Source organism: Tachypleus tridentatus, chromosome 13 (assembly GCF_004210375.1).
Source record: "Tachypleus tridentatus isolate NWPU-2018 chromosome 13, ASM421037v1, whole genome shotgun sequence".
NCBI classification, from domain to species: Eukaryota; Metazoa; Arthropoda; class Merostomata; order Xiphosura; family Limulidae; genus Tachypleus; species Tachypleus tridentatus.
Genome location: NC_134837.1, coordinates 42727275 through 42752865, shown reverse-complemented (window position 1 = coordinate 42752865; position 25591 = coordinate 42727275). Strand labels below are relative to the sequence as shown.

General features: G+C 34.8%; 3 protein-coding genes across 3 annotated transcripts in view; 2 read left to right on the top strand and 1 right to left on the bottom strand.

The window, feature by feature from the left end:
- LOC143240192 (uncharacterized) overlaps positions 1-17632 on the top strand; it is a 35192-nt gene extending 17560 nt beyond the window's left edge. The window contains exons 2-3 of the mRNA XM_076482259.1: positions 12061-12225; positions 16017-17632. Coding sequence (XP_076338374.1) covers positions 12061-12225; positions 16017-16045 — 194 coding nt within the window. The 3' untranslated portion in view covers positions 16046-17632. The remainder of the gene's footprint in view (positions 1-12060; positions 12226-16016) is intronic.
- Positions 16628-21948, top strand: LOC143236122 (uncharacterized). The gene is made up of 3 exons (XM_076474395.1): positions 16628-17012; positions 17139-17476; positions 21775-21948. The coding sequence occupies exons 1-3, from the start codon at positions 16628-16630 to the stop codon at positions 21946-21948; spliced, it is 897 nt and encodes a 298-aa protein (XP_076330510.1).
- A 1862-nt stretch (positions 21949-23810) lies between these two features.
- LOC143236121 (NACHT domain- and WD repeat-containing protein 1-like) overlaps positions 23811-25591 on the bottom strand; it is a 75762-nt gene continuing 73981 nt past the window's right edge. The window contains exon 16 of the mRNA XM_076474394.1: positions 23811-25354. Coding sequence (XP_076330509.1) covers positions 25167-25354 — 188 coding nt within the window. The 3' untranslated portion in view covers positions 23811-25166. The remainder of the gene's footprint in view (positions 25355-25591) is intronic.

Genomic DNA, 25591 nt, shown 5'->3' with positions numbered 1-25591 from the left:
ATACAAAAACTAAAGAGTTCAATTTTCTAACTCCTTATACACACACTCATACCTACAAGCGCCACCTATTTGTTTTCGTGCATAATTACATTCCGAAATTTTCAGCTGGATTAACATCTCATCAATTATTCTCATGAGTCACGAAGCACATTGGTCGGGGAGATGCGTATTCAGCCAGTAAGCCACATACTGAGGTATTGATTTGTTTCATCTCGAGCCGATAAAGGAATAGCCTGATGAAAAATATTGGTCTTGTAATTATACTTTGAATAAAACACTTTGAAATTATTTTGTGCCAAAAATTAACCATATCTGTAATACATTTTTCAACCTGTAATAACAGTACAAAATGCTACTTGAAAAGTTTAAATGGTAAAAATTTACCCCATATTAAGATGATAAATGTAACACGAGAAATCACATTCTCTAGAAATGTTTATATTCTAAGTCGAAGAGAGAGGATACACAGATGTGACAGAATGTAAGAAAATCATATGACAACTAACGTATTACGATTTTGTTGTTGTTATAAAAGTAAAGTAGCATCTGAACTATTCTGAGTTTTCATTATCTCATTTGTAACAAACAGCCATAAGGTGGGTCAATTTAGAACCAGGCCCGGCATGGCCAGGTGGGATAAGGCGATCGACTCGAAATGTGAGGGTCGTGGGCTCGAATCTCCGTCGCACCAAACATGCTCGTCCTTTCAGCCGTGGGGGCGTTACAATGTGACACGGTCAATCCCACTATTTGTTGGTAAAAGCGTAGTCGAAGAGTTGACGGTGGGTGGTGATGACTAGCTTCCTTCCCTCTACTCTTACACTGCTAAATTAGGGACGGCTAGCGCAGATAGCCCTTGAGTAGCTTTGCACGAAATTCGAAAACAAAAAACAAACAATTTAAAACTCAGAAAAATTTGTACGTTATTGGACAGAGATTATCTTTAAAATACTCAACCAAATTATGGCACAAAACTTGACGTGATATTTCTTATATTCTCATATGACTGAAGTGTACGCACTTAGTGAAGATTTGAGAGAATACTGAAGAATTAAAAAAATTCGTAATAAAATATTCTTTAGTTGTAAACTTTATACGATAAGAAAACTATTCTATATATGAAAACCCTCTTCATAACTAAAAACGGGGAACTTTTTTATTCTTGTTTGATTTTTTTTTGAAATTACACCATCATATTACGACGAATAAAAACTGAAAGCTTTGTATCAATCAAGTGTTCTTCACTATTACTATTTACACGATGTTAATCTGTTTATTTCTTTTGTATTGTAAAGGGTGTGAACGAAACGTGGACTAGTGGTTAGAATGTCGAACTTGTGAAGCAGAAAATCCATGTTTCGACCCCGCGATTTATCCCTGAATGCTATCAGCTGTAACTGGGACAGTTAACTATGATATTCTGTTAAATTTGTTTGTTTGTTTTTTAAATTTCGCGCAAAACCACTCGAGGGCTATCTGCGCTATCCGCCTGAAAGGCAGGTAGTCATCACCACCCACCGCCAACTCTTGGGCTACTGTGGGATTGACCGTTACATTATGACGCCCCCACGACCCTCAGATTACGAGTCGAACGCCTTAACCCACCTGGCCATGCCGGGCCGTTTGTAAAAGAAAACACAAGGCCTGGTTCGATTTTAGGTCTAAGTTGAATCGCGATATTCCAAATCAAAACGAAGAAATAATATATATATATATATATATATGAAGTTCAAATTTGTTTTGTTTAGATTTTCCAGTTACTGATATGTAACGAACAATGTGCGTGTGATTAATGTTTGTATTAAGGAAAGTATAACATTTTAAAGTCCTTTTATCATAATTTTAAGCGATGAATAAATAATAAAAACTAAGATTGGATATTAACAGCAATTTTCAACTAATGTGTAAAACGTCAAGTTTAACCTCTCACTATTGACCAACTTGTATTTTTTTAAACTTCCTTTCGATTTGGTTTATACAGTAAAAGCCCTAAATTTTAATGAAAACTATAAGGCTAACCTGTCCTCCTCTGGCACAGGGGTAATTCTACGGATTTACGACGATAAAATCAGGGGTACTATTTCCCTCGGTGGATTTAGCATAGAGCCTGATGTGGCTTTACACATAAGGCCAACGTGCATGGTTCTACATATTATTTAAATTAAAACGTAAGATATTAAAAATCAGTAACATAATATTACGCTTCTACTAACTCTTCATTATAACTTAACCACAGTTAGTCATTTATTACTTTTAGAGTTTTGGTTTAAATATTTTAACATCATTGTAAATCAAAGAAGTTTTCTCTTCAAGATAGATCGAATAAGCAATTTATAACTTCGTACATAAAAATGCAATTTATTTTTTGTTTTGATGATGAATTTTTACGTAAAGCTACAAAAGGGCCATCAACGCTAGCTGTATCCAATTGTTGAACTGAAAGAATAGAGAGAAAGTAGCTAGTCAACAGCACTCACTGCCAACTTTAAGACAATTCTAGTCGAATAGCGGAATTTGGCCCATGTTCTCAAAGTGCGAAAACTCGCGTTCACGAGTGGACTAGTGGTTCTCACGCTGGGCAAGATATATTTCATTGGCCGAAAATTATTATTCAACTTCATGCAAAGCTACACGAGGGCAGTCTGCGCGAGTCATCCTTAACTTAGCAGAGAAAAAGTAGAGGAAAGAAAAACTAGTTATCACCACCTATCGCAAACTCTTAGGCTACTCTTTTAGGAACGAATAATTGGATTAATAGTCACATTATAACGCCCTCACAATTGAAAGGACGAGCAATTTTGGTAGGAGAGGTATTCGAACTCGCGAACATCAGATTGCGAGTCGAACGCCCTTACCACCTAACCATGCAGGGCCATTATTTATTGTTAGGCACGAGTGACAGGAGCTGTATACAATCTATAAATATATAATTCTAAATTGTTAACCCAACCCACAGTGGCATGTCTGCGGATATACAACGATAGAAATCCAGGCTTCGATACCAGTGATGAGCAGAGCACTGATAGTCCATTGTGTAGCTTTGTGCTTAATTATAAACAAACAAATTAACACCCGAAACTTATGAAAGGTGAATATTTAATGTTATCTATAAAAACAGTTTGATGCCAACTACGGTTCAGATCCCCGTCACACCAAACATGCTCGCCTTCTCAGCCGTGGGGGCATTATACTGTGACGGTCAATTCCACTATTTGTTGGTAAAAGAGTAGCCCAAGGGTTGGCGGGGGGTGTGATGACTAGCTGCCTTTCCTCTAGTCTTACACTGCCAAATCAGGGACGGCTAGCGCAAATAGCTTCAAGTAGCTTTGCGCGAAATTAAAAACAAACAAACAAACGTTTTGTTTGTTTATTTTTGAAACTGGCTTACCTTTACTTAAACTAGAGTGAAGAAAACTTTTTGTACTAAAGTATTAACAAGAGCTAAGTATAGTATGTTTAAAAACTTTGTATGAAATGACTTTATAATGTTTAAAATTGAAGCTTGTAACTATTAGAACGAAATACGTCTTTTATACACTGCTGGCCAAAATCTTAAGGCCAAACGAACATAAAGAAAAAATATGCATTTTGCGTTGTTAGACTCAACCACTTATTTGAGAAGAGCTTTGAAAGATGAAAATAAGAAAAGGGAAAATAAAAAAAAAAAACAACTAGTATTTAATAGGGAAAACGTGAACACTATGAAATTAGCCTAAATACTAGTTGGTCAAAAGTTTAAGACTGTACTGAAACGAAGCGTTAATCGGTAAACACGTAACGACATTTAGTCGTTTTTGTTCAAATATTAGCGTTGTCAACATCTTCCACTGACATCTCCTGTGTCACATTGAGTAGAAACATGGCAAAGGCTAAAAAGTTGACAGAGTTTGAACGTGGAAGAATTGTTGAGCTGCAAAAGCAAGGTCTCTCTCAATGTGTCATCGCTGGTGAGATTGGGTGTAGTAAAACTGATGTTGCAAATTTCTTAAAAGACCCTGAGGGATACGGAACGAGAATTTTAAGTGGTCGGTCCAAGAAAATTTCGCTAGCGTTGAGCAGGAGGATTCGACGAGCTGTCCGGCAAGACACCAGCCGATCGTCGAACCAGATTAAGGCCCTTACGAACGCAGAATGCAGCTCAAGAACAATAAGACGGCATCTACGAGAGAAAGGCTTTAAAAACCGTAAACGTTTTCAAAGGCCACTCCTCCTTCCACACCACAAAACAGCTCGGTTAAACTTTGCTGAGAAGCACTAAACATGGGAAGTAGAAAAGTGGACGAAGGGTTTGTTCTCTGATGAAAAAAAATTTAACCTGGATGGTCCAGATGGTTTCCAACGTTACTAGCACGATAAGGATATCTCACCGGAGACATATTTTACACGGCACAGTGGAGGGGGTTCCATCATGATCTGGGAAGATTTCTTCCATGGAACAATGGAGCTTCAGGTTATACAGGGGCGTAAAACAGCAGCTGGCTACATTAGCATGTTGGAGAGAGCATCCTTATTGATTGAAGGCCCTCACTTGTGTGGAAATTACTGGATCTTTCAGCAGGACAAAGCTGCAATCCACAATGCCCGCAGCACAAATGACAATTTTCGTGGCGAATAGCGTGGTTCTTTTGGACCATCCAGCGTGTTTGACCGAACTGAACCCCACTGAACCCCATTATATCGACCATGCCAAAGCGAATGTTTGCAGTTATTCGCAATGACGGCCATGCAACTCACTACTAAAGACCTCTTGTTGGGCATTTCCTTCTCTGTTTAGGACTTTTTTTTGGTATGGTCTTAAACTTTTGACCAGCCAGTATTTAGGCTAATTTCATAGTGTTCAAATTTTCCCTATTAAGTGCTAAAATTTTTTTAATTTTCGTTTTCCATTTTCTTATTTTCATCTTTCGAAGCTCTACTGAAATAAGTGGTTGTGTCTAACAACGCAAAATGCATTTTTTTTTTCATGTTCATTGGCCTTAAGATTTTGGCCAGCAGTGTATATATAATACTTGAGTAAACAGGTTGTATTTAAAATTGTCTGTGTTGTGGTTGGGTTAATTTGCGTATTTTCGACACGTCTTTTGAACAGATTTTAATTTTTCTTTTATGTGGTAAAGCTGAACAATAAAAGTTACGGCTCTAAAATATACATTGATGACAAAAGCCATTTTGACAATTATGAACTAAGCCAACCGCGAATCAGACAATTAAAGTTTAAGGGTAAATGGGTTAAGGCGTTTGACTCGTAATCCGAGGGTTGCAGGTTCGAATCCGCGTCGCACCAAACATGCTCGCCCTTTCAGCCGTGGAGGCGTTATAATATGACGGTCAATCCCACTATTTGTTGGTAAAAGAGTAGCTCAAGAGTTGGCGGTGGGTAGTTATGACTAGCTGCTTTCCCTCTAGTCTTATACACTGCTAAATTCAGGACGGCTAGCGCAGATAGCTCTCCTGTAGCTTTGCGCGAAATTCAAAACAAACAAATCACAAAGGATTAACGTAAATCCACTAAAAATTGATATAATTTTTAAATTTAGAGAAATAAAATAGAAATTCCCTTGCACAAAATTTCATACATTTTGAAATGCAGATAAAGCTTGAAACAATGATGAAAAAAGTGATTTATGTAAAATAAGAAGTGGGAAAGTAGGCTTACGTGTGTATAATTGTATACATATTTAAAATATTTCAGTGTAAAAAAAACAGTGTAACATCTCAAAAGTGAAGACAAAGTGGAAACTATGTGAACTATGATACGTAAGCCACATTTAGTTTATCCCTATATCAGCTGGCCGGCTGGAATAAGTCGTATATCGACACATATATATTGAGTTTGAGTTAGTTTTTGAGTTTCGCATAAAGCAATACAAGGGTTATGTGCACTAGCCGTTCCCTAATTTAGCGGTGGAATTTACCGTACATCATAACGTCCCCACGGCTAAAAGAGCGAATATTGTTAGGTGTGACGGAATTATCCTAGCCACCTGGCCATTGCCAAGGTGGGTTCCGGTCTAGTTAATAACTTCAAGGGCGTGAGTCATATTAAGTAAGTGAATTGTGGTTATTATTCACATTAGTAAAATCATTTACAAATGAGATTTTATTGAAAGAATTATGTGCATATTATTATTTATTTTATTTTTCTTTAAAATTGTTCAATTTATTTCATTTATTAATTCAGTGTATTATTTAATGCTTATGAACTTTTTTTATGTTTAAAATATATTTGTACATATACTTTGTAAACGATTTAGAAGGATGTTAGCTTTTTCAGAATGATTAAAAATACTATGTAAATTGGCCCGGCATGGCCAGGTGGTTAAGGCATTCGACTCGTAATCCGAGGGTCGCGGGTTCAAATCCCCGTCACACCAAACATGCTCACCCTTTCAGCTATGGAAGCGTTATAACGTGACGCTCAATCCCACTATTCTTTAGTAAAAGAGTAGCCCAAGGGTTGGCAGTGAGTGGTGATAACTAGCTGCCTTCCCTCTAGTTTTACACTGCTAAATTAGGGACGGCTCGGGTAGATAGCCCTCGTGTAGTCTTGCGCGAAATTCAAATCAAACTATTATGTAAAGTAATATTACACTGTGAAAATTAACAAAAAATTGCTTCCGTACGTACAAAGCCAGCAGTTTTAATACTAGAAAACTTAGTAGCCGTGTTTGAAGGAATACGTGTTTTCTGTATATACTCGCGAATACTGTGTTATTCGTACTGTTCTACCGCCTCTTTCTCTCTATTGATTTGCAACTCTACCCATTATCAGTGACACGTAAATTATTATTTTCACTCTACTGTTACCAATCGGTTTATCAAATATTTATTCATTTTTATACCTTTTTCACAAAGGTTCTCCAGTATCTTCTATCAGCAAGTCCAGGCGCTAACATGAAAATTAAGATTAGTTTGAAGATATTTTATTCTGAAAACTTTACACTTTACATCAGAATGTAAATACACGTATATATATCTTAAAATGTAATTCGAAAATACGAAGATGAGAATTGTGAAAACTGAATGGTTTATACTAGCTTTCTAGCATTTAACTGACGTTGAAGATCACCCATTTCTTCAGTTATACATTAACGAATCTGCTGTGCAACAATAAATGGACTCATTTAAAATTATTAGAGGATTTGAACCAAATTGTGCATTCACTGCTTGCAACCATTTATGGAAGGTGGTTTCTTAATAATAACATCCACTGAAAAACAAACAGTCAATCGTAAGCAAACCCAAGTTATTCAGAATGCCAATAACGGCGAAATAAGGTGTACGAGACTAATAGTGAAATGAGTGTAAATGAAAAAGAATAAACAAATAAACTTCCCAACCATACGTAATAAAAAACAAACAACTCTCCCTTAAATATGAGTGAAAAGAAAAGTAATTCATACACTATACATTTACCAAATGTTGTGGCAAGTATGGGTAGACTGAAGTAACCTTTAGCTAACTTAGAAGAAGGTCTTTCCTGTCCCATTTTACTTGCATTAGGAAGTAAAATAAATAAATAAATTTTAAACAAAGTTAAGCAGAAAGTAATATCGTACATATTCGCAAGGCTACAGAATTAAAAAAGAGTTAATTGAAAAAGAAATGCTAGACTGGAAGATGGAGTTACATGTCCAAACCGTTTTCGAATGTAACCAGCACCAAATAATAGAAGGTCAACAAGTTCAACCATATTCGTTGCCAGGTGGTTAGGACGCTCTACTCGTGATCTAAGGATTGGGGGTTCGAATCTCCGTCACACCAAACATGTTCGCCCTTTCAGCTGTAAGGGAGTTATAATATGACGGTCAATCCCACTATTCGTTGTAAAAGAGTAGCCCAAGAGTTGGCGGTGGGTGGTGATGACTAGCTGCCTTTCCTCTATTCTATCACTCTTGAATTAAGGACAGCTGGCGCAGGTAGCCCACGTGTAGTTTTGCGCGAAATTCAAAAAACAAACAAACTGTCGAAATTCTGTCGTGCATTTGTTTAAATAGTATCATAGATAGTAAATAGCGCCCCCCTGGCACAGCGGTATGTCTACGGATTTTCAGCGCGATAATCCGGGTTTCGATGTTCTTGGTGAACAGAGCACAAATAGCCCATTGTTTTGCTTTGTGCTTAACTTCGGTTAATCAATACACAGTAAAGAATATATTATTTGTTAGTTTTATTCGATGATTCAGTATTTGGTGTAGGCCTGGCATGGCCGAGCGCGTAAGGCGTGCGACTCGTAATCCGAGGGTCGCGGATTCGTGCCCGCGTCGCGCTAAACATGCTCGCCCTCCCAGCCGTGGGGGCGTTATAATGTGACGGTCAATCCCACTATTCGTTGGTAAAAGAGTAGCCCAAGAGTTGGCGGTGGGTGGTGATAACTAGCTACCTTCCCTCTAGTCTTACACTGCTAAATTAGGGACGGCTAGCATAGATAGCCCTCTAGTAGCTTTGTGCGAAATTCCAAAACAAACAAACAAACATTTGTTGTCCAAATTTCATTTTGTACATCTGCTGTAGTTCTTTAATAAAATATGCCTAAAATTTAAATGTTTTGTGCGTAGTTTTCATATACACATTCAGTAAATTTCAATAGCTCAATATATTTAAACCAACATTCATAATATTAGCAAATGCAATGAAATCGCTATTATTTCTAGTTGCTGTAATTTGTATTTCGATATTCGCTATACACTTTTTAAAAAATTGTATGGACGGGCGCCTGCTACCTTGTAGGCATGATATGGCAGAGTGTAGTTAGGAAATTTCTTAAAATTATATTTAATAAATAGGAGCGTTTGGTCAATATAATTCTAAGAGTTCCTTTAAAGAACAAATGAAAAATCAGATAATCTGTTAATTACATTTCACAAAATTCAAATAACTTCTTCAAACTTTCACCAATTTTGCTTCGGATGTTTTTCTATAAAACACAATGAGAAACAGTTGCAACAAGACTGTAGAATGGTCATGTTTATCTGGCTGTTTTGCAAACATTCTTCCAAACGGCTTCCTTGTGGCACATCTGCGGTCTTACAACGCTGGAAACCAGGTTCCTGATCTTAGAAACAACAAAACACTATACCTCTGTAGTCCGTTCAGTAGTTAGTACTATACCTCTGTAGTCCGTTCAGTAGTTAGTACTATACCTGTGTAGTCCGTTCAGTAGTTAGTACTATACCTGTGTAGTCCGTTCAGTAGTTAGTACTATACCTGTGTAGTCCGTCAGTAAGTTAGGTTGACACCAGATTAATTAGAAATTGAGATGTGTCGTTATTTCTACCAGTATTTTAAATCAATATCAATTTTGAGAGAATCTCTAATATATTTTACGCTCAAACCTTCATAAAACAAAATATGAGTTTTAACAAACTTTATTATTGTTTTTTTTATATAGTTAAACGTCCTTAGTGGTTTGTTTTGAATTGTGCGCAGAGCTACACGAGAAATATCTGCGCTAGCCGTCCCTAATTTAGTAATGTAAAGACTACAGAGAAGATAGCTAGTTATTACCACCAGCTCTTGGGTTACTCCTTTATCAGCGAATAGCGGATTGATTATTACATTATAATGCCCCCACGACAGAGAGGGCGAGCATGTTCGATGTGACGGGGATTTGAACCCCGCCCCTCAGATTACGATTCGAGTGCCTTAACCACCTGGACGACTATATTAGTGTGTATAAATATTTCATTCTATTCTTGATGACGAGAAACCCACTTGAAATAAAAATGTATCTCAGAACGGCTGGTATGGGTATTAATACTTTTACTGATAAGGAGAGAACAACATTTCGACCTTCCTAGGTCATCTTCAGGTTAAGAAGGTCGAAACGTTTTTTCTCCTTATCAGCAACAGAGTTAATACCCATAACAGCCGTTCTGAGATACATTTCATACTATTGTCACATGAGACCTAATGAAGGATTTCTAACATTCAATATGTTCCGGCTGTAACTATAATGAGTAAGTGACATCATAGTCTTCATTAATGTTGAAGGAATGATATTTCTTTTTTTTTTTTTTTTACAGTTGATTTAAAATGTTTCTTTGCTTTGAGTGTTAGTTGTAAATTTATTACAATAAAATACCATAATTTATTCACTACAAGTTGTATTATTTTTGCACAAAGCTACACGAATTTTATCTTCGCGTAGTTGACACGAATTTTGAAATTACAGAATAGGTTTTAGAGGGAACGCAGGTAGTCAACATTACTCATCTCCAATTCTTGTTTTACATTTTAATCGTGCACGCATAGCCCCACAGTTCGAATTACTAATTTTTTTATTTGGGACAATGAGTTTTCGTACTCACAGTCCAGGCACGCTTACATTAGGACACGCCCGGCTCTACTAATTTTCGAATTTGATGTGCAGTTCTTACATCTTATACTGAATGTTTGCATACTTTTCTGTCTTATTGTCCTTTCAATATTGGATATCGGGTCAGTTAAAAAACAAACAAACCATAAAACTCTACAAACCTGTTTTTTATGATTACTTTGATTGGATTAAAAGTGATAATAATTAAAAACGTTTATTTAAAAAAAGTATATCATTTAACTCATAATTTTGTAAATAGTGTTTAGCTAAGAATATCACACAAGTCCTCCTGTCACTAAGTAACAATATAGTTTTCACAGTTTCATATGTAATATCAAGATGGTGGACGAGGCTTAGAGTTTTTTTTGTTAGTTTTGTCTCTCTCGTCCTTCTCTCTAAAAACTATTGACACATAGAGACTTCACTTCCTGTCATGTGTCACGTGACAAGACACCTGTCGAGTTGATGAACTTCTGACCAACTAAGAACAACGACTGAAAATCATACAGGTCAGTGAGAGATGCTGGTATAGATTACTTTGATGTTCTATGTTGTTCTGAAATTTGGATTCCAGAAGTAGTGTAATATATTTGCATATAACATACAATGATCTTGACTAAAAGTTAAGATCTGATCAGCTTGAGACAAACTGAATATAGTTATTCCTAATCCTGTTTTCTTGCAGATTTTGTAACAAATGTGAGAAAGTAAATGAGAGGCCATATCGTGGGGGGAAGGGCACAAGGCAACATTCCTCAGCTGGAAATAGTCTCCGGTATTCGAGGATGTGATCTCAGATGTCATGGTTCTACCATAAATATTATTGGCTATTTTGGCCAAATGCAGCATGCGTGAAATGGAAAACTTATTCTGTGTAATTAAACTTTATGGAAAAAGAAACAACAAACAAATTAACCATAACTTTTGTTAGTATGGTAAAATGTGTAATGATACGGTACATCAAAGTGCGTCTTCCTTTAATACAGAAACACACACACGTACACACATATACACTTTGTTGTTAACCGCAAAGCCACATCAAAACAAGCTAGCTTTAATTTGCTCACCACATGTATCGAAACTCAATCTTTAGCCCTTTAATTTAACCCCACAGTGGCCCAGCGGTATGTTTGCAGGCTTATAACGATAAAAACTCGGGTTCGATACTCGTCGTGGGCAGAGCACAGATAGTCCATTGTATAGTTTTATACTTAATTACTAACAAACGCTATGACTTTTGAATTTCTTGCTGTAATGAAGGTTTATTCGATTTTTTGCATAAATAAATAAATTACTAATGGTTTGCTCAAAAATTGTCTCGGTAGTACATTTTTTTGATTTAAGAGTTTAAATTGGTTATTAGAGCTATCGAAGTAGAAAATATTTTCCCGTATTATTTAAGTATCTATTCTATAACATTCTATTACTTCGTATTCTTTACTCCATTCAGTAATCCCTCTCTTCATTCGCGTTGATGTGACGTAGAGAATGAGTGTTAGCTAATGAATTTGGTCATGGAACAGGAAATACTGTACAATAACATACGTTCATTTAGCAATACGAACAGAATTATGTTATACAAGTGGTTGTTTACTTTTAATTTCATAACAATAATGGCATCTGCAGTTTACGAATTTGTTAAATAATGTTAGCCAGTTTTGTAGGACTTATATTTTGTAGTCATTAGATAAAGGTGTTGCTTGTACGCGGAGTTGGCTTTCACACTAGCTCTATAATTGTAGATCAGGTTTTCTTGCCATACACGTTCGTTGCGAGCATATCTCGACCGTTGTCCAGGAGTTTTATCGGAAAACAGAGCTGTTACCATAGCGACAGCTTCACTATTTGTGCTGCATCGGAGAGATGGTTGATCAGGGTGGATTTGGATCTGGTGCACAAGGCTCAAGGTGAACTCAATGTTAATACCTGTTGTTGCCTAGTAGAGAAATCGTCTGCTGCTGTAGAAGTTTGTTAATTATTTATTTATTTATCACGTCGGCTATGTTTCGTTCAGTAATTAAAAGTGACTTTTACCAAGTTCGTTGATTAAATAAAAAAATCCTAATAAAAAAGACCAACATAATGCAATTGTTCGTGACTTATTATGTATAATTCTTGTCAGTGTATATATATATATATATATATATATATATATATACTTATGGTACGTTCGTTCTTTCAATATAATAGTATTATTATTGTATGTATATATAGGCACTTTTAAAACCAAGTTAAAAGGGGTTGTTCCATGATAGGTATTTGGGAAGGGGAGTTCTCACGTGTTGGTAAGAAATTAACATTTCACTTTTCCACCCTTTGGAAGAAGCAATACTGCGATATAAAAAACCACAGAATACGCGCCTCCTCCTCCTCGAGAAAAGAACATAAAATGTTGGTCAAATAAATGTTTTACGTATCAGTTCTATTGCTTCTCCCCACACCCCCGGCAAATAGAAAGCTTGGCGCCTACTTACAGGACTGAACTTTTTGTCAGAGCTGTTCCAAATACTGGAATTCCACTACCCCTATGTTTATCAACAACTTAGAATTTATTTTATATTAATAACAATGATTTGTTAAAAAGTTATAATCTTACTGTTATTTTTGTTGTTGAGATAATCAAAACAATACAGAAACTAAAGGAGGATTGGCAGGAGACGAAATTTTCCTATATATTTATATATATAAACTAAGGCTCGACCAGAGTAGTATACCTATATATATATATTATAAATATGTTTCAAATTGCGAATTGCTCTTCACGGCCACTGTTTTAAATCTAACGCCCTCCAGTGGCTTAGCGGTATGTTTACTGACTTAAACTGTTAGAAACTGGGGTTCGATTTTCGTGGTAGGCAGAGCACAGATAGCCCATTGTGTGACTTTGTGCTTAACTACAAACAAAACAAATTAACACTGATACCTTCAGTGTTCAGAAAATATAAGAAAACAAAGCGAGGAACTTGCAAAGTGTTCCAAGTAGTATTTATTTTGATAATTTACCCTAACAACTGAAATTCGGAGCCTTAATTGAATCTTAATTTCAAAATAGTAATAAAAATATATCGATATCTGATAAAAGATCTTACACGTACACAAACAGATAAGTGCAAATAAAATGGTCAGCCGTAAAAAGTTATGATATAAAAAACACATTTTATAAAAGGAGAAAGAAACCCTGTATAGTTGTATTGTAATAGAGCGTAAGTTTTGTTCACGTTTTCTCTCTCTGTATGTTACCCACATTACATCTTTATAAAGTTTACTCATTTATAGAACTTTATTCTTCTATATTACTGTATTACCCCTAATTCACACTCCCAGGGGGCTTTGCAGAATATAAAAGGGGACACTGATTATAGTATTTATGCAGCTCCGGATTCTACCTTTCACATGTCATTTGTTGATTTCAATGTTAGTAAGTGAGTGTGTGTTGTTTTCTTCAAATCAAAACTACTATATTACTATATGTTGAATTCCTATTGCTGTAACACAAGGTAAGCTTTATAAAAATACACCAGGGGCGGGTCGTTAATTTGGGGAATTACGGTACGTCTTTACATGTAAAACATCTTTCACTCTAACGTGGCTGTGATAACGTTAGCAGAAACGTGAATTTCAAATACTTTATGTAGTTAATAACTCTACAACTATACATAGTTGTACATATCGATATATGTGTTGTGAAACGAAACATTATAAGTCGAACCTGTAAGCTGTAAATAATAATTAGAGATGCAGCAATACCAAACGTCTATGTAAAATTAAATTAAAACTACATAGATAACAATAATTCGCTTTGTTTAATTTGTTCCTGGTATTCTATCGTTTTCATTAACATATCAGAACCAAGGGCTAAATAAAGTGACGTGTACTTAGAGGTATAAAGAAATTAATATAAACATTTCGACGTATTTCTGAAATAGTAGGCAGTACGGGTGTAGCCCCAGAGCAAGTAGTAGGGTAATCAGATCACACAGTCCATTGATAGGTTACGCACTAGCGGAAAGCGCAAGGAGACTAGTCCCCCCACATTTATAAAATTAAAGCTCAGAATATATGCTTGACTATTTTAAATTTTAAGCAGGATAAAAAGAAGTTGCCAGGTCGACACTGGTGGCAGTTGTCACTGAGCACGACTATACCAAGTTAAAAATCTAAACAGAATAAACAAGCCATATATCGTAGTAACTGCAAGTTGTAATGCCTATATAAATCGCCAAACATTGCTTACGTCAATACATTTGTAAAAAAAAAAGGCCTATATATTTTAACAGCATAAAATTAGTAGAATGACACATGTAAGATAATACATTAAACCCATCTCATACAAGAAGAGCAGAGACTAAATGAGAATATTTCTGAGGATTTGCTATTAAGGTTTTGTTTTTAGATTTCTGCGCAACTCTTCACCAGGGCAATTGCGCATTGCTATCCCTAATGATGAACTGATATGCTAGAGGAAACAAAACTAGTCAACAGTACCCACCGCTATCTCTTGTCATACCGAATAGTTTAATTTAACCGTCACTTTTATATCGAAGTCACGACTCAAAAAATATGGAGTGCATTTCTTCGATCTTGGAACGCGAACCGTGCACCCACGAACTCATAGTTTGGTTTCGCAAACTCTCTGGCTACACCCGGAACCTGGTCTTACGAATTGAACCAAATCTACAATAACGTGTAAGAAAGTGTTTTAAACTGATATAAGGAAAAGGAAGATATTTTTACCCCTATTCTTCGCTTTTCACGAGATAAACACTTTTTATTATCTCGAAATAATAATTGTCCAACAGAATCATCAGACATAATATGTAAATTTCACTTCACTTAATAAAAGACTGTAATTTAATTATAGAAATTCATAATATGACTGACAGAAGCACTTTTCGAAGCATTTTCAACTACAGTGGAGCCCCTCACTAACGAACCCCTTACTAACGACATCCCCTCATACGTCGGAAAATTTTTGACGGTACCCTGTTTGCATTAAATTGACCCCTCGTGGACGACTTCCCCTCAAACGCGACTAACGACCTACCAAATTGAACAATTTTGATTATTTTACCTCTCACTAACGGCTAAGTGACATTATTATGTGGCATATTCTGTGAAGTTACATAGCGGTCTGCTTTCTCATTTATGGCATATTACAAATGAGTTTAATTATTCCGTAGTTAAACAGTAGTACGTAATCTACTTCAACAATAAATCTATTTCCAGTGCATCGAATCGAAAAAAAGGCCTGGCATGGCCGAGCGCGTAAGGCGTGCGACTCGTAATCCGAGGGTCGTGGGTTCGCGCCCGCGTCACGCTAAACATGCTCGCCCTCCCAGCCGTGGGGGTGTATAATGTGACGGTCAATCCCACTATTATTCGTTGGTAAAAGAGTAGCCCAAGAGTTGGCGGTGGGTGGTGATGACTAGCTGCCTTCCCTCTAGTCTTACACTGCTAAATTAGGGACGGCTAGCACAGATAGCCCTCGAGTAACTTTGTGCGAAATTCCAAACAAACAAACAAACGAATCGAAAAGAAGATTAATTTTCATTGGTAAATTAATCTTATTCTCAATGCGCTCAGTGCGCATATTCTATAGTACATAATGAATTAGGAACACTAAATCGGATTCTTTAACAGACAGGATTAGTGTGCATAATATGAAGATTCCTCATAACACAGACTCATTTTTCACCAGAACGTCGAAGAGAAAGTTGCTTAACTTAGAATAGAGAGTTTCCGTCATTAAACGACACGACAAAGGGGAAACTGCAATAAAAATCGCCACGGATCTTGGAGTTGGTAAAACCCAAATTCAGGCAATCATTAAAGAGAAAGAAAAATTTTTGAAAAAGTGGGAAACAGGCGAAAATCCAGAAAAAAGCAGAACAAGAGGAGATGTCCATACGACGAGTTGGATGAGAAGGTGTGGCAGTGGTTTGTGAATACAAGATCCAGGAATCTACCGGGAAACTAATTCAAGAAAAAGCATTAATATTGGCGTCTCAGCTTGGCAATGAAGGCTTCTCTGCTAGCAATGGATGGTTAGATTGATTCGTAAAAAGGCATAATATCAAAGCAGCTATTCTCTGTGGCGAAAGTGCTGAAGTTTCTCAAGAAGCAGTTGAAGATTGGACTAATCGTCTCCCATCCATCTGTGAAGGCTATTCCCCTAATGACATATTTAACGCTGATGAGACTGGGATACAATACAGATCACTTCCAACGAAATCAATGGTCAAGAAGGGAGAAACGACATCCGGTGTAAAAGTTTCGAAAGAAAGAGTTACAGTAATGCTTTGCTGTAGCATGTCGGGAGAGAAAGTTCGGCCACTTGTTATTGGTCATAGTGCTAAGCCGCGTTGCTTTCGTAATTCTGGTATGAATTCATTGGGTGTAGATTATTGTCACAACCGAAAAGCCTGGATGACAATTCCCATATTTACCGAATGGGCAAAAAAATTTAACAACAACATGAAACTTCAGAAACGCAATGTTCTGCTTTTTATCGACAACTGCACTGCCCATGTTGCAATCCCTCTATCTAATGTAAAAATCGTTTTACTTCCTCCTAATGCAACTTCTAAGCTACAGCCTTGTGACGCCGGAGTTATACAGACCGTCAAACTGCTGTATCGCAAAACATTCTTGAGACAACTTTTGTTTCACATGGATAACGACCAGACGGCTACAGGTCCCGAGTTGTGCAAAAAAATCACTCTTCTAAACGCAATTGTATAGTTACGCGTCGCTTGGCTTCGAGTTAAGACTTCCACAATTCAAAAGTGTTTCTTGAAATGCGGCTTTAACTTCTGTTTAGGCGAAGTGTCAAACGAAAGTGAAGACAATGTTTCAGAAAACCAATCTGACCCCGACTTCAGGCCTGTCTTGAATGGTGTAACTCTTGGCGAATATGTCAACTTCGACAACGAAACTCCAGTTTGTGATGATTCAGTTTCTGACAATATTATCGCGTGTCCTGAAGAAATCGAGAGTGATGATGGTGAAGAATGTGACGACACAACTGTAGAGTCTTTCGAGCCAATTGACTGTGCCACTGCAATGTCATATGCAGAAAAACTTTTACACTTTAGTCTCAAACACGGCAAAATGGACATTGTAGATTGCATGGTAGCAGTGAGCAAAGACATTGAAACTGTACAATTTTCGAAGAAAAAACAAACAAAAATTAGTGATTTCTTTAAGAAAATGTAGTTTCTTATCGTATTTTAAGTCTGTATTTGATCATTTTTGTGCGTGTGTAGCATTTCTTCTACAGTGATTTCTTTATAAAAATGTATTTTATCATCGCATTTTAAGTCTGCATGAGCATTAGTGATTTAAGAAAATGTCTTTTATGATCGTATTTTAAGTCTGCATGAGCATTAGTGATTTAAGAAAATGTCTTTTATGATCGTATTTTAAGTCTGCATGAAAATTAGTGATTTCTTTAGTTTACGATCGTATATCCAGTCAGTATTTGAACACTTTTGCGTGTAACATTTTACAGTGATTTTTTTTAAGAAATGTATTTTAGGATCGTATTTTAAACCTGTATTTGAACATTTTTTGTGTACAGAATGGTGAATAGACTTGTGTTTAAACATTTAATAGCCTCATAAAATCAAGGTAAAGTAGTGAGAACTAGTGAAAATATATTTTGCATTAGATATTACCGCATTTTTTATTTCGTTTTTAAATACTCCATACCCTTAAAATGAACTGAGACAGATTGCTTATTATAAAAATGTATATAATTTAAATCTTGGTAACGAATTGGGTATCCATCCCTCACTAACGACTCCCCCTCATTAACGACCTTTTTGTCGAGGCATTTTTGAAGTCGTTAGTGAGGGGCTCCACTGTATATATATTTATCCAACACGATGACATAAAATGCGGAACTATATTTCTTTGTTATTATTCTAATAGTTTTTACTCATTTTGTTTTTCACAAAACTCATTACAATACATTAAACTGAAAGATTTTACTAATATGTCCTCTTGTATACCAAAAATTACACAAAATCGCCAAGTGAAATGATCTGACGAGTTGTTTTAATAACATATGAATGAATCAATTAAAATGTGATCCACAAAAAATTGTTAAAGAAATTAACTGCAATACTACATAAAATATGTGGTGACATAAAATAATGTCACGCACATTATTAAACATTTATAGCACAAAACTATACAATGAGGTATCTGCGCTCATTTCACCGGGGAAAATTGAACCTCAAATTTTAGCATCGTAAATTCGAAAACATCATCGATCCACCGGGAGATAATTAATTTTGAAATAAAGAACTTTAAGGGACTCGATTCTGTACATTAGTGGTATGAGATTATTCTGTTTCTTTATTGACTAGAAACATGTAAATTTGGAAACAATAGTAACCATACAAAGTTATGACGTCCATGGTAGAAACTGAATGAGGATTTTAACCACATGAAATAACATATGAAAAAAAAATCGATATAGTTATTATAGCCTATAAATCTAAATTTATAGTAATGAATCTAATCTATAAGGGTTACATTTGACATCGTTTGAAATACAAGGGTTTTGTATAAATATTTAATAAAACTAGATTTCTTCAAGTTTTTCCCAGGTGTGATCAAATATTAACGAGTTTAAGTATGTTTTGCCAAGTTATAAATTTTTGATTATATTCTTGAATGTGGCTATTAATAATTAATTGTGTTTGACAATGTTTTGTAAAAACCGAATAAAGTTGTATACTTGGACAAAGTAGAAAACATTAAATAACAGGATTCAATAATTCAAAAAAGCTGATATAACAAAGTTCTAATTTTTCCTCAAATCAAACAAACCACAAATAGTTTTTTGCAATAACAAACATACAAGTAGATGGCAAGACAAAACTTATCTAATTTTACAATTTACCATTTGTGAAAGATTAAAAAGTATTGTGAATGCAACAAACGACAACACTAAATCTATGAATTAAGAAATGAGAGTTCACAACATGAATTATATAGAACAATTTTCAGACACAACAGCACCATCTCTGTAGGGAAAAGCAATACAGAAGTATAAACGTCAAAAATAGGTATAAATTTAATATTTATGATTATTTGATTTATGACTAATAAAGTTGGCCTGTATGTGGGAATCTGCAAGAGGAATCACCAATCATATGAAATTAATTTGAAGAAGTTAGTAACACAAACCTCAGATAAATAGTTAAGATCTGATTGTAGAAGATATTCTGAACGATATGTGCTAGGATTGTAAGAGTTACAACCATAAAATAATCCTAAAATTGACAAACACTAAATGCTATAGTATATTTTGTTATTAGTTCTACATGTTTGAGCTGATGAGATTTGTCCTAATGTTATTTTAACCATATACATATCATGAACTTTAAATTTATGTGTAAATGTCAGTGTGTAGATTCTAATAATTTATCTATCACAAAGTAAATATATTCCTCCTTTAGAGAAGTCTACTTTCCTAAGTCACTGTATAATACATATTTTAAGTCAAATTTGATATTTCATTACATCCCAAATCCCTCATAAAACTGTACATAAATACAAAAACAACTGGTAAGTTTGCTTTCTAGTTCTGTACCAATGTTACTCAGAAGTACATGTAGCTAACTGTATTTCTGTGAACACTTATTTGAAGTAAAACTTAAATAAATGTTATACAAATGAAGAACCATTTTGTCAAACAAACTACCTGTTAATCTAGGAATGAAAGGCTTAACTGGAAAAAGTTCAAAACTACTCTCTATATTTAGATGAACTTATTTATATATGAACCCTTTTTTATTGATAATCCATATTTGTCTAATTAACAAAAATTGTTAAAAATTACAAGAACTTTAGCCTAAATGCTGTGAAGTGGTACAATAACATTTTACAGTGAATCTTGAAGTTCTTTCAAATAAAACTAAACTTCTCAATCTGATTATCTCTTTACACTTTATCTTATTATTCTGATTGTCTAGAAATTCCTGAAGTTAGTTGGCTCAAAATATTCAGCAGAAATGTCGACAAAAATTCAAGGATAAAGGTGCTTTCTTGTGGCTATAAATCACCTGCTGAGTATGCATGACTTATTAATAAACATGTAATCAAGCAATACAGATAAGTATTTAAAAACCAGTTGTTTTCTTGTAACTGTGCTTAAGATATATAATATCTTCTATGTAACTGTGCTTAAGATATCTTCTGTGTAACTGAGCTGAAGATATATAATAGTAAATGACCTCTTGTGATTCTTCTATGTAACTGTGCTGAAGATATTTAATAATCAATGAGCTCCTGTATAGTCTTTTATGTAACTGTGGAGAAGATACATGTTCGTTAATTAGTTCCTGTGATTATTCTATGTAACTGGGCTGAAGTTGTATAACAGTCAGTGAGTTCCTGTGATTCTTCTGTGTAACTGTGCTGAAGATATATAATAGTCAATGAGCTCCTGCAATTCTTCTGTATAACTGGACTGAAGATACATAATAGCCGATGAGTTCCTATGATTCTTCTATGTATCTGCACTGAAGATGTACAATAGTCAATGAGCTGCAACATTTTTCTATGTAACTGTGCAAAAGATATTTAATAGTCAATGAGCTCCTATGATTCTTCTATGTAACTGTGCTGAACATATACAATATTCAATGAGCTCCTGCAATTCTTCTGTGTAACTACACTGAAGATATATAATACTAAATGAGTTTCTATGATTCTTCTGTGTAAATGTGCTGAAGGTGTATAATAGTCAATGAGTTCCTGCAATTCTTCTGTATAACTGGAATGAAGATATATAATAGCAAATGAGTTCCTGTGATTTTTCTATGTAACTATGCTTAAGATATATATCTTCTATGTAACTGTGCAAAAGATATAAAATAGTAAATAAGCTCCTGTGATTCTTCTATGTAACTGTGCTTAAGATATATAATATCTTCTATGTAACTATGCTGAAGATATATAACATTGCACAACAATTTTTTTGAAAAGTTTTGCTTCCTGAAAAGTTTTTGCTGATTGTGACAGGTATCTGGTGGGTATACACAAATATAGTTTTGATTTTGTTTAAAGAAACACAACTACATGCAGATGGTGATGCTTAAGTTTAAAGGTACAAACTATATTCATGTTTTGATGTTCAAATTTAAACACACAAACTATATTCAGGTTGGGATGTTCAAGTCTGAGGTACACAACTACATTCACGTGGTGATGTTCAAGTTTAAAGAAACACAACCACATTCACATGGTGATGTTTAAGTTTAAACATCACAACTACATTCAGGTGGTGATGCACAAATTTAAAGAATCACAACTACATTCAGGTGGTGATGTTCAAGTTTAAAGATACCTAACTACATTCAGGTTGTGATGTTCAAGTTTAAATATACACAATTATATTCAGGTTGTAATCTTTAAGTTTAAAGATACACAACTACATTCAGGTTGTGATGTTCAAGTATAAAGGCACAAAGTATATTCAGGTTGTGATGTTCAAGTTTAAAGATACACAACTACATTCAAGTTGTTTCAAGTTTAAAGGTACAAGCTACATCCAGTTTGTGATATTCAAATTTGAAGATGTGCAACTACATTCAGATTGTGATGCTCTAGTTTAAAGAAACACAACTACATTGAGGTTGTGATGTTCAAGTATAAAGGTATGCAACTATATTCAGATTGTGATGTTCAAGTTTAAAGGCACAAACTACATTCAAGTTGTGATGTTTATGTCTAAAGATATGCAACTACATTCAGGTGGTGATGTTTAAGTTTAAAGATACAAACTATATTCAGGTTGGGATGTTCAAGTTCAAAGGTACAAGCTACATCCAATTTGTGATGTTCAAATTTGAAGATGTGCAATGACATTCAGGTTGTGATGTTCTAGTTTAAAGAAACACAACTAAATTGAGGTTATGATTTTAAATTTAAAGATACATATGCCAGGCATGGCCAGGTGTTTAAGGCATTAGACTTGTAATCCGAGGGCGGTGGGTTTGAATCTCCCTTGCATCAAACATGCTCACTCTTTGTTTTGATCAATCCCATTATTTGTCAGTAAAGGAGTAGCCCAAGCATTGGTAGTGTGTGGTGATGACTAGCTGCCTTCCCTCTAGTCTTACAATGCTAAATTATGGACGGCTAGTGCAGATAACCGTCGTGTAGTGAAATTCACAACAAACCAAACTAAAGATACACAACTACATTCATGTTGTGGTGTTTAAGTTTAAAGATACACAACTCCTTTCAGGTTGTGGTGTTTAACTTATATTGTCCTACACTAAGTAACACAGTTTTATGTCTGTGCTCTCACAATGCTGGAAATCATATTTCGATATTCCATTGTGTAGCTTTTTGCATAATCACAACTAGCTAACTACAACTACATTCTATCGCCTTGTTGAATTTGAAGGTATACAATTAAATCCTGGTCGTGACGTTTAAGTTTAAAGGCACTTTTATTTAAACAAAGCTTGCCTTGGGGTTACTCTTTAATATCAGTCATATTGTGCTAGGTAGTTTTTTCCCAAAGACCCAATAACAAAAGTAAATAAAACCTTCACTATAAACACGTTTTTTTTGTTTTGAGTTTACTTTATAATATTCTTTAGAACAATGCTATGTGCTCGAACTGTTCAACCTTCCTCTTTCCTCTGTGTGTTAAGTGTTAGTGATTATAGTCTGAGAAAGGATGTAAGTACTCCACTGTCAAAAACCTCTACACTTCCCATTATCTGTTTGATAAGTTAGTTCTAGCTTAGATCCACCATGGGACATATGAAGAAATTTTGAGGAATATTACGTCATTCGAAATTGCATTAGAAGGGCAAGGAGACCAGTCAAAAAACGGTATCAATGGGGTCTGAAATACAAGAACTGGATGCAAAATGATGGCGGAAGGTGTTATTCAATGATGAGACTCATTTCTTCATACAGGGTCAAAGAAGTCTGCATGTTTGCAGATATCCAGGTGAGAAACTTCGAGAATCTCACATCGATCAGGTCGTAAAACATCCCTTGAAGATGTTTTGGGGCTTTTTCAGCTACTAGGCATCAGAGGTGTACATATTGTAGTAGGTATGATGTGAGGACCACAGTACATCGAAGTTTTGCAGAGAAGAGTCATTCCAGACTTGAAAAAGAGATTTCCAGATGGATCTGGCATTTTTCAGCAAGATCTGGCTCTGTGCCACACATCGAAACTTCTGAAGAATTTTATGACTACAATGCAAATAAAGGTTCTAGACTGGCCTGGATACTCTCCAGACTTAAATCCTATTGAAAATGTTTGGGCAATTTGTAAAGAAAGACTTCAGGGAAAAGACTGTACTACAAAAGATAAGCTAATTGAGGCCATAATTGAGGTGTGGTACCACAATCCAAAAATTAGTAGAGCTTGCAGTCAACTCATGGACTCGATGCCAAAGCGGATTAATGATCTTCTGAAAAATAATGGCGGTCATATCATGTATTAATTTGTGAGTAATTTTTGGATTCTCAGAAATAAAATGCAAAAAATTGAAAAAAATCGTAATTTTCTGTCTTGTTTCAATTAATTTGCATAAGGGTGTACATGAACATCTTTGTGTCTCAGTAAGTTAACTAATGTAAAATACTCTTCTAAGAAACAAAAGGTATGTTTTGGAAACATCAGTAAGAAAAAAGAAAAAAATTAACTGCCACATAAGTCAGGAAATATTTCAAACAGTTTCAAATAATGAGGTAGAAATACTCCAAGATAGTAAATCTGTAAAGAAGAGACATTTTTGAAGTATTCAAAATCAACATCATTGAATATAAAGTCAGTCTTCAATAGATTTTTATTCTCAACTGTAAAAGATAAAATTATGTCACTGTAGTTGGCCATATATATGTGTGTTTTTGTGCAACAAAAAATCGCTGGTAATTTCCCATAATGTTAAAACTTTGTGACACAAAGCATAAATTAACTTATGATTCAGATTTGTAGATTAACACATTCAATAAAAGTTCTTCCAATTTAAATGAAAGGTAGGAAAACGAACAATGAATATTTTTCCACAACTGAACTATCTGGAATCTAGGGATGAAGAATCTAACTGGACAAAATTCTAAAGTCATTATAATTATGGATATTAGAAAGGCACTAATGAAAGAAACCAATTTAAGGTAGTAAAAACAAACTTATAAATAAGATCTATATTCAGACTCACACAATTCTAGTACTATGTTGTCTGTACAAAATTATATCCATTTTTTAATTTTTTCTTAAAAGTTGCTTTAATGTAACATAATTGCTGCAACAGTGAGTAATTATGTAGAAGCATAGGTTTTTTTCTATGGCACTTCGCATTATGGTAATCTTTATTTACCAGGTAACACTACAGTTCTTTCATTAATATTCTGTTCTGATCAACAAGTTCTTTAGTAAGACAGTCATTGTGACAATTTGTTTTTTTACCCAATTCCATCCCTCTATGTTAACATATACATCCATCAGTTAAGATTTTTATGACATGTAACAGGAACCTTCTACATTGGACATCAATTTGTGGAAATTGTAACCAATGCATGTACAAAATGTCAACAGGAATAAATACATTTACCTTGAAATATCCTAAAACACACCAAACCAGAATATTTCTGTAAACTATACAAACCATGATCTCCAGAGCTTTCAAGTTTTTGGTTAACTATAACAAAAATTTTCAACTATTTTAAAACCTAAAAAAAAGTAACTAACTAAACTAAACTAGTTTAGTTTAAATAACCATTAGATTTAATAAATAACAACACAAAGTTACACAAGCATTAAAAGTAATGAATAAATTAATAACTTAATTGCAACATTTTTTTATCTTGTCCTTGGTTTCCATACTCCAAGTCTAGAGGCCTGTTCATTTTGTACTGTACTATTATGACATAGAATTAGGGTTGTGATTCCAGGTTTTCCTTCAAGCCCTATAACAACTGCTTTCCCATCTAGAGACAGTTCACAGCACACAATAAGCTCATCTGGTGTGAATGTAGACAAACATTCTCCTATAAGATAAAAAACTAATATTTCACATTAATATGTAGTGATATGATTTTAAAATAACAATAAATTGTTTAAAACAAATTATTAAAATGATTTTGTTAATTATCAAATTTCTGAAAACTAGAACAATAATATCTCTTTTGAAAAAAAAGCAGAATCCATTTTCATTCACGTATTTGAAACCTCGTTTATTCTTAAATGTTGGATAGTAAATGCAAACTTCTAAGATAAAAATATCC